Here is a 9,977-nt window from a genome sequence, read left to right on the forward strand (position 1 = left end):
AAACGCAGTGGCTTACACTGGACATTTACACAACAGCACCTCGGTGTAAAGTCTACAACGTTGTTGATCGATGTCTCCGTCCTCGTTTAGCATACCAGTGATAAAATAAAAAATGTTTTTTTCCCTCCCTGGCATGTATGTGTTTCATGAGAATAAAAAAACAGGGAAAACTAATATCCTGTCCTCTTTGACTCAGGGACATGACATGAATCCTCGGGGCGTTGTAGTCATTACATAGATGACTTTACAGATTGTCTTATTCACTGCTGTCTCATTCTCAGTAAATCGACAGTGTCTAATATGCATGTGTGTGTGTGTGAAATGATCCTGATATTCGGGAATTAAATATTTTTATATATATATATAAGGAAAAACATAAAACCTAATAGAAAAACATACAAATGTGAACTAGAAAAAATATATAGAATAAAAGTATTTTCTTGAATGTCAAGAGCTTTTACACATCAGGGAGAGGAGAAGAACTTTTTTATTCTTCTAGAATAAAGTGTCATAATTCTAGAAATTATGATATTTAGTGCTAAGCCTGCTCCGCTGTGTGACATTTGTGAATAATTATTTTAAAGGTTTTGACATTCAGCATAAAATGTGAGTCACCTGTGCAAACATTCCTGTCAGTGAGGGATTTGAGCATTCTAGGAACCTAGCAGCAACGAAAGTTCTATAAAAATAATTACATGGAAATTAGAAAACTTTCTCACCAGTCAAATCATTTTTTTCTTCATTAAAAAAAAAACAAAAAACAAATTAAATATATGAAATGAATGCCAACTAGAAACACACAGAAACCCCCCCCAAATCAAACAGGAGCTTTTTTATTAAGGTATTTCCCCCCCTCTGTTTGGTCTCCCAATGGACTCTTCCACTTCCTGTGTGCCAACCTTAAAATGGCTTCTCTACCAACTCTTCAGATTTAAGGAACTAAAGAAAAAGACTGGTGAGTCAGTGAAAGTTTGTTTATTATAAATAAAGTGTGTGAACTTAAGCACAAAGATATGAACTAAATACTGTATAGGTTTTTGTAATATTTAATGATATATAACAGTAAATACCTCCACAGTCTGGTGGAACATGGTGTTGCCACCATTTTGTGAAGCACTTAGCAAAAATACATGGCTATAAAAACTACTAACATAGTTTAAACACACACTCTTTGACTTATTTGACATTTTAAAACATTATTTCCCTGAAACTGAAAGTGAATTTGTTTTCCAAGGCATGGTTCTGTTCTGAGCTTGTTTGTTTACTTTCTCCTACCTGTGAATTTGTTTTCCAAGGCATGGTTCTGTTCTGAGCTTGTTTGTTTACTTTCTCCTACCTGTTTGTATTTTATTTATTTTTTGAAATCGATTTGCTTTGCTACCATTGGAAAACCAGCTGTTTGTTGTGAAAATGACGTATCTTGTTGGCAAAAGTTATTCATTTACTCTTGTTATGCAATGATGTTAATGTAACAACGGCTTAAAGTTCAAGGTTGGAGTTCTTGGAGTCTCTATTGTGTGTCCATTTTTCTTTTTTCTTTTTCAGTATCTGTAGTCAATGTTCTTCCCATATATATATATATATATGTAACACAGCTTAACCCCAGAGTTCAGGGCCTTGTACAGCAGATGGGCTGTGTGTCTGTGTTGACAATAAACCGATCGACACGGAGATGTGCCAATGCATTAATACGATCTTATTTTCCAATCTTCACTGTGCCCTCTGGGGAGACACGGCTCTAAGTATTTCACCAATGTCTTGTGTTAATAATCTGTCTGGCCAATGGGTCCAGTGGCGTCAAGCATCTGGCTACCCTCGAATCGGCAACTGTGCGCATTAATCAATGTTTTGGAGTGTGTGTGTGTGTGTGTGTGTGATTGTGTGTGTGTGTGTGGGTGGGTGTGTGTGTGTGTGTATATATATATATATATATATATATAGATAGATAGATAGATAGATAGATAATTATATATTCACTATAACCTAGGGTAAACACACCAGTGTGTGTGTGTGTTTTATTTGATGTGATTGATTATAATTATTTTACTTAATGAATGACGCTAAGATACAACATCAGTACGTTGCTTACAGCATAGACGTCGTTTTGCCATGGGCACCAGCGGAAAAATGAACTGTGTGTAACTAGAATACAAGCTGTGTGAGACTTTGAAAGGTCACGTCGGCAATGATTAACCCTTTAATTCTCAATATTTGTGCACATATGATTTACACCTGTCGTTAAGTCAATGATTTTTTTTTAAAAAGCATCATATACCAACGCAGTGCAGTACACAGTGTACTGTGTATATAAATACATCTATGTGTGTGTGTATGCATACAGTACTATATGTCCTGTATAGCAGATTGGTATGAAGTGGAATACTAAGGAAATCATTATAGAAAAGATTGTCTTTTCTATAATGATTTCCTTAGGATTCCACTTTGCTTCATTATTAATTTTCTGCCTTTCGTCCTTGAAATGTTGGAGACATGCTGTAAAACCACACAGTGAGCAATAATCAGCAGCGCAGCTGAGGCTCAGAACGATGACTTTCATTTACTGCAAGAAAAGCTTTGTTTTGTAACAGCTTCATTCACACCTACCAACACAGCAGGGAAACAAATCACACCGGCTGCACCTGAATTCAGCTTTTTCCTAGTTATGAAAACAACCTTTTAATGACACATATATCGGGTGTAAATGGATTGTAACAGACGGTAACCCCCCCTTCCCCCATACACAGGAGCACTGGTAATGATGTCAGGAGAGACTGGAGGAGACACTGTTCCCAGATAACATTTGATTCAGGAACCAGCATCAATGAAATCAGGGCCTCCTCTGATGATTATACTACATTTTACTCAAATGCTTTTACATTAGTAAGAAAAAAAAGGCTAATTTGTATTTTTTAGGATATCCATGTACTGCCTTGACAGTCGGTACATCCAACTCTGGATGTACCGACTGTCAAGGCAGTTAATAAAATTCTCAGATTTTCACCATCATCAGCCATAAACTTAAACATCTACGTCTGCAGTTAATTATAATTAATCAATAATTTCCTTTGATATTTTACCTTCAGTGTGTTTTGACAGGTCAATTAAGGAGGGGAAAAAAACTCCTCAGTGAATTCATTCAAGAGAAAAGGTTAGATAATAACTGCAGCTAAAACTACTCTGTTCTTTTCTTCACCTAAATCACATCCTCTTTGAATACTTTCTTGTCCAAAATGACAAAAGGACCGGTGCTTCATGATAATAGCTGTTTGAAGTACAACCACGGTGGATGTTTCCAATTAAACTGTCATCACACTAACCTACAGTGGGTTATCTCGTCTTCTCAGACCCAACTCAGAGACAAATGACGGCCTTTTTAAACATTTATTTCTAACGCTTCAGTCGTCCAAGGATTACAACAAGGTTTTGCTCTTGACGGCAACAGACACAGATCTTTAGGCATCCAACATCTAAAGCTCGGCAGTGGCGATCACAGCACTTAGACATGACGCAAAGAGCAATAAAAGTACTGAATGTAAATACATTTTGGGATCAAGATGACTCATGCACCTAATTTGTCAATGTTATTTACAGCATTCTAAAGAACACAGTATTGAACAGAGTGGAAATTACAACCTGTACAAGAAGAAGATAATTAGCAAAAATGTATCACAGCATTTGACGGAGCAGAATAGCAGCAGCAGTTCACTGGAATATAGCAACATTGGTGTGTATATATATATATATGTATATATATATATTTTGTTTTTTAGCACGATATATGAATATACACAGTTCACTAGTTCATTGACTTGCCAAACATCTAGTATAGATAACGATGCATTTTGACTCTTTTTTTTTATGCATTATGTTCACTTTAAATTCTAGTACTAAATACTATTAAACGATTTCTTTAATCAAAGTAAGCACAGGGTAGCTGTGGTTTAATTAATCCAGATGAATGGACATTCAGAAATATGACGAAACCTGACTTTCTTTTTGGTGTATGGATGGAACAGGGACAAAAATAAGTTGGGTAGATCAATGTTTACTTTATTTTTTTGTTACTTATCCAAATTATGGAATAATGGAATTATTTATATGGAATAATGTCAAGAATATTTTGCAGTGAGTTGCAAGTACAACACAAAAGTTTGTTTCATGAAGTTTTTTTTAGTCACTGCTGTGCATCAGTGGTTTTTGTCTAGTGTTTCTTTCAAAACTTTGGTGACGCAAATATGAATTGTTTTACACTCCCTGCATTTGGCAGAAGTGTCTGTCAGCCGTCAACCTATTTCATATGTTAGATACTTTATTTATTATATATATTATATACACAAGCCAGGTGTGACTGCAAGCTGAAGCCTCCACCAACGCATGCTTGTCGTTGAGATGGTATCACAAGCACGAGAATTATTATTGTATTTTTATAGTGGATCATAGTTTGCACTGTGACATATGCACAAGTAAATAGGAGAAAGGAAAGCGGCCATGTTCTGTTTGTGGTTTAAAGTTTCAAAGTAATCATAAAAGTAACCGGTGTTCCAGTTACACAACGATATTGCAGTATGTTTTTCGACCTTGCGCTTCTTCTGTTCGGCTTTTATGTTTTTAGCTGATGCATTTGCTGTGTGTGAGGGTGTAGGACTGAGCTGGTGGAGTTGAGTCAGGAGAGTGAGAACACCATAGTACCTAAAGCCATTAGGCCAAAAAAGTGGTCTCCTCTATTATTTTTGCTTCTCTATCTTCTGCCTCGCCTTCAACTGCGGCAGCTCCGTTGCTTTGTGGAGCATCGCTCAGAGTGCTGCGGAGCGTCACCCGGGTGACACTGAGCGAATATTTCCTGGGGGTTGCGTGGTGTTGACGGTGGCACATGACCTCCTTGAACATTTCTCTGAACCGCGTGGACATGAGGTTGTAGAGGACAGGGTTGACGGCCGAGCTGAGGTAGAAAAACACCCCGGAGATAACGTGCACATACTGGAAGATTTCCAGGTGGTTATCAGTCCAGTCGTGAATTAAACTCCACATGAGGCGGTCGGTGTGGAACGGCGCCCAGCAGATTCCAAACACCACGACTAACACAACTGCAAAACACAGCAGGAGAAAGAAAAACACATGAGTCACAGCCGGGGGGAACCTAATAGCATCACATTGATTGATGTGCCCGACACGCTCCCTGTGCTCTCCATTAAAATGTCCCCGTCAGGGCTGAGTGTCAATGATCACTGTCCTGAACTCGCAACCTTTGATTTGGTTCCAGAAAAAATACTCTTTTATTCATTTTTGCAAACTAATTGGAAAGCTCGTCTTTGAAGTCCTGAGCACTTTTTAACAGGGGCTTCACAGAGAAAGAGAAGTCGATGTGCAGCAGCAAAACAAGTCAAAATCAATTTTATTTATTTATTTATTTTTTAAATTTCCAGTCCACATAATTGGCTTTTGTTCTTGAGGTTGACAATTATTTGTCTCCTAGAGTTTCTGAATTAGTTTCTCCAGGATGGGGCTCAGAAGAGCTGTAGCAGGTGTGTCAAAGGCAGTGAGAGGCACCAGGGTTACAAAAATACAGAATTTTACAACAAGTCATTGGTTCAGCCGGGGAGGGAAGGACTCGGTGGCACAACCTGTCCCCAACCTGTGGACTGTCTTTGAAATTCCTTCTATTTCTCTCTGCAACCCTGACAGGGATGAACAGGTAGATGGACGGATAATGTTTTTTTTTTTTTTAACTGAATGAACTGAAGTTTTCCCCAGGGAAAGGAAAGACTGTGATACTCACATAACATTTTAGTCACCTGCTGGCGTCGTGCCTTCTGCTGCTGTGTACGAATGTTACAAAAGCTGTCCTTTCCAAAGCCCGACTTTGCCTCGAGAGCCTGATGCATCTTCTCCCTCTTCAGCTGAAGCCCAATCAGCAGGTAGAGAATGCTGATGATGAGCATGGGAAAAGCAAAAAACAGCAAAGTGGTCACTTGAATGGTCAGATTGTACATCCACAGGGGTTTGACCAGAGTACAGATGGCCGAATCTGGGATTTCCACGTTCACAGGTCCAGTGGGGCCTGTGGTTTGACTTTGAAGGACAGCGATGCCGTGTAGACCGGTGTTGGGGATGGCACACAGCACCGACACCCCCCACACTGTGATGATGACCCGTTTGGCGTGGGTTCTAGTCACGACATACTTTGCCCGAAGTGGATGCACCACTGCGATGTAGCGCTCCACGCTCAATGCTGTGACGTTGAGAATGGACGCCAAGCAGACCGTCTCGAACAGGAACGTTTTGAAGTGGCAGCCAGCTTTCCCAAAGAGGAACGGGTAGTTCTGCCACAGCTCATACAGCTCCAGGGGCATTCCGAGGAGTAGCACCAGCAGGTCCGACACCGCGAGGCTGAACAGGTAGTAGTTCGTCGGGGTCCACATCACTTTGTTGCGTGCAATCACAGTACAAGTTAGGACGTTGCCCAGAACTCCCACCATAAAAATAACCAGGTAGATGAGACAGATGGGGAGGAACGCAGAGGAACGACGAAGACCCAGGTACTTCTCTAGGTACCTGCTCAAACACGCTTCGTCCATGTCGACGTGACTGCTGTTTATCGAGGTAGTCAGATTGCTACACGTTTCCCCTAGAGGACACAGCCAGCCGCCTTTTTCGGACATCATATCGAAGGAGCAGTTAAAAGTTGCCATCTTGCTAAAAGGGTGTCTGAGGAGAAGTAAATTAGGTCAAACAGTCAGTCGTGTGACAGTGACATTTAAAGGCAAAAAAAAAAGGAACAAAAAAATTATAATGATTTTACAACAACACACAACTGAGTTCAAATGTGTCGATGCCTGCGAATGTGCAGCTACGAGAAATCGGATTTGGAATTAATCCTCCTCATATAGATCCCTTTGGATAAAACCGTCTGCTAAAAATTCACATCTATAAGGTTTTGATTGACGATAGAAACCTGTGTCCAGTCACAGGCTGATCCTGACGAGTTGTTTTTTTATTGCTCGTCTGAACAAACATTTACAACAAATGTTATTCCACTAAATATCATTAATGGGAAAAGCTAAAATAATGAGACCAAAATGTCCTCTGCGATGAGTTCATCTGGTGACTCACTCTGGGAGAGTTCACTTTAATAAACCTGTTTTGAATATATCAAAAAACCAAAACTGCATTAGGCTAATGCACCTCAGAACGACACTCTGTGCCAGATTGAAATGTTATGTTTTTTTTTTTAGTTCTGTTTACTACACACACATTCAGCCAAAGCTGAAGAGGCAGTGAATCATCCTTGAGTTTATCAGTGCAGTAGCTGAATGAGACCCTAAAGAGCCATGTGTTGCTACATCAGTGTATTCTTTCACGAGGTTTTCCACTAAGTTTCTTTGAGGTATTAATGGATGTATCATGGAAATATGCGGAAATCATCAGTGCTGTGATAAAAGTGTCTTCTGTGTGACTCGTCTGAGGATGTGGAGGTGGATCCATAATATTCTTGACTCTTGAGTCCTGAAGCGATGACTCATTCGATCACAGTGACCATTAATGGCAGGTATGGTACTTTTCCATGTCACCTCAGGACTGTGCAGCAGCAAAATCCATCTGAGCAAAGATTTACTTATTACACGTGCTGAATCCTACAAGTGGCCTTTTCTGACTGCAAATGTTGAGCCGTGATAAATGACCTGTGGAAGCTGACATTCTCTGAGGAGACTGATTATTGAAACGCCACCTGATTGGAGTTTAGATATTTATTTTTTTCATTGATCATTACCATATTTGTCTTTGAGCTTTATCACCTTGTCGACATAAACAGTTGATGATAGTTTCTGTAGGATGGAAGCTTTCTGATTTCATGACATTATCATCAAAGTCATGTCGCTGCCAAAAGGTTCCATGTCATCCATATACAGTGTATGCCGCCAGCCTGGAGATCAAACGGCAGCCTGTCTGTGAATATTAGGACACGTTTAATGATCACAGGTCCAGGGACAGATTAGCTGAGTCATCACGTACCGTTCTTCCATCATAACGTTTTTATATAATATTTGATATTAAGATTTGGATGATGGGGAAAACAGGAATTTATTAAAAATATGTATTTATTCTGATTGAAGTTAATCTGTAAGCAGCCTTAATGATAGTCCTGGGGAAAATCCTATTGATTGGTCCAGTTGGATGTTAGGAATGTCTGAAAGTCTTTTTTTTAAATTTTATTTTAGTTTTAAGTATTTTAAAGGATCAGTGCATTTATGTGGTAAATGTTGAGTATATTCTACACATTATCAAGTTGATTGTACGGAGTTGATTTAAAGGCAAATGTCTAAATTAAATCAAATCAAATTAAATTCAAGCTGTATGTTAAAAGAAAAAAAACATCCATAAATGGTCCAAGTTTGGAGTTTCCAAAACAAGTGATAAAAATGAGGAAAATAGGAACAGAAAGGTTTTCACGGCAATTCAACGTGACTAGTTGTTGATATTTATTTTTTTAATTTTGGAAATATGTTTTTGCCATTCATGTGATATATCAATCAGATGCCTGTCTTTCTGCGTTTCATTGAGATGCTGTTCATCTCTGCTGTCTGAACCCCCCCCCCCACACTAATCAAACCAGCATCAGTTGTTGGTGGTATTAAGGCACCACATCAACCGCTGTAAAAGTAGCAGAACACCAATTACCATTCTCCACTGGCTTTGAGTTTCAGTAGAAGCAGAAAATGGGTTGGCTTGTCAATCAGATAAAAATTCGATTGCACTGAATGTCAATCAGAGCATTTGCTGCACCCCGTGGCTCACTAGCATTCAGCGGACATTGCATTAGGACCAGCGTGCTTTATTTAATGGGCCGAAGGAAGTCGGTGCGTGTGTCTCAGAATACATTAGTGTGAATCAGAGCGCGGCAGGTGAAAAGGCTAAGATATGAGGAGAGGTAGTGAATAAATCCAGGTCCAGAAGTCTTTGGGTTACAGTGGGGAAATGGTGGAGTAGAGAAAAACATAAATGACAAAAACATAAATGCTTGGAAAGAAGTGGGAATATCGATGAATAACGCAGAGCTGGACATTGAGCTGTGGCACTAAAGATGCTTGGGTTTTTTATTGTGATTGTGTGAATTTGTAAGGAGATTTAGATTTGTGCCGAGGAGAGATGGTGGATATATGGGTCAAACGTGGAACTTGGGGGCAAGAGGAAACCTCAGTGTATTTTTGTAAAGGTGAGAAAGAAGGTGGATCAGTTCAAGTACCTCAGGTCAACAAGGAATGGACAGAAGAGGTGAAGAAAGTGGATGCGTGTCAGCCGGAATTGAAAAGTCAATATTTCTAGCGAAGGTTTAAAAGATTAGAAAGATGATTAGACCTTTGTGATGATGTTTATACACCTGGGCAGACATGAAGGCGCTGAGATCAGAACAGAATGAGAATCAAGCAGATCAGAGGAACTGCTAAGGTTGGAGCTAAATCTACAGAGACAAGGTTGAGATAGAGATGGTCGGGGTAACAGTAGAGGGGGCGAGGGATGAGGTGAGAGAGGGGAGGGAGCAACATGGGGAGGAAGATGACTATGATGATGAAGGAGGGCATGGAGATGATTGGTGTGGAAGTGGACGTTCGTGGATAGTATGAGACGAAGCAGCTAGAACTGAACCTACTGTGATAATTTCAAGAGCATTTTTAAAAAGCTTCAGTGAATCACTACTACTGTGTTTTGCTCCAAAGTTAGTGGAGTTTGACTGAATTCACCCTGGGGTTCACCTTTTCATCTCTGTAATCTTGAGTTTGAGTAATTGTAAAATTCACCTGAGAGTCATGAATTGTTTTCACCTAATATGAGTGAAACAAAGTCCCAACACGCGGCTGATGTGGGCCACAGATGGAATCCTCAGTAGTTCAATTATTCCATACTGAGCCTCGTGGGTAAATTCTATATCTGTTTTCAAATGAACTGATACTAAGGCCTGTAAATATTTACAGATTTCACTT

The 9,977-nt window shown here is 39.6% G+C and overlaps 2 protein-coding genes across 3 annotated transcripts in view; one reads left to right on the forward strand and one right to left on the reverse strand.

Annotated features, from left to right (window-relative positions):
• Positions 1 to 855: 855 nt before the first annotated feature.
• Positions 856 to 9,977, forward strand: part of hykk.2 (hydroxylysine kinase, tandem duplicate 2) — a 21,798-nt gene continuing 12,676 nt past the window's right edge. The window contains exon 1 of one of the 2 annotated variants that reach the window (XM_008331518.3): positions 856 to 955. In XM_008331518.3, coding sequence (XP_008329740.2) covers positions 871 to 955 — 85 coding nt within the window. In that variant the 5' untranslated portion in view covers positions 856 to 870. The remainder of the gene's footprint in view (positions 956 to 9,977) is intronic. The other variant, XM_017031323.2, reaches the window with a different exon arrangement.
• Positions 4,212 to 9,971, reverse strand: nmur1a (neuromedin U receptor 1a). The gene is made up of 2 exons (XM_008331574.3): positions 5,777 to 9,971; positions 4,212 to 5,084 (listed from the first exon to the last, which is right to left on the reverse strand). The coding sequence occupies exons 1-2, from the start codon at positions 6,687 to 6,689 to the stop codon at positions 4,699 to 4,701; spliced, it is 1,299 nt and encodes a 432-aa protein (XP_008329796.3). The 5' UTR covers positions 6,690 to 9,971; the 3' UTR covers positions 4,212 to 4,698.

The sequence above is a fragment of the Cynoglossus semilaevis genome, chromosome 2, assembly GCF_000523025.1.
Source record: "Cynoglossus semilaevis isolate Cse_v1.0 chromosome 2, Cse_v1.0, whole genome shotgun sequence".
Classification (NCBI taxonomy): Eukaryota; Metazoa; Chordata; class Actinopteri; order Pleuronectiformes; family Cynoglossidae; genus Cynoglossus; species Cynoglossus semilaevis.

Coding starts and splice junctions, on each gene's coding strand:
- nmur1a (XM_008331574.3), bottom strand. CDS start 6,689: ATGGCAACTTTTAACTGCTCCTTCGATATGATGTCCGAAAAAGGCGGC. Junction 5,085..5,776: donor GCAGGTGACTAAAATGTTAT/GTGAGTATCACA, acceptor TGTGTTTTGCAG/TTGTGTTAGTCGTGGTGTTT.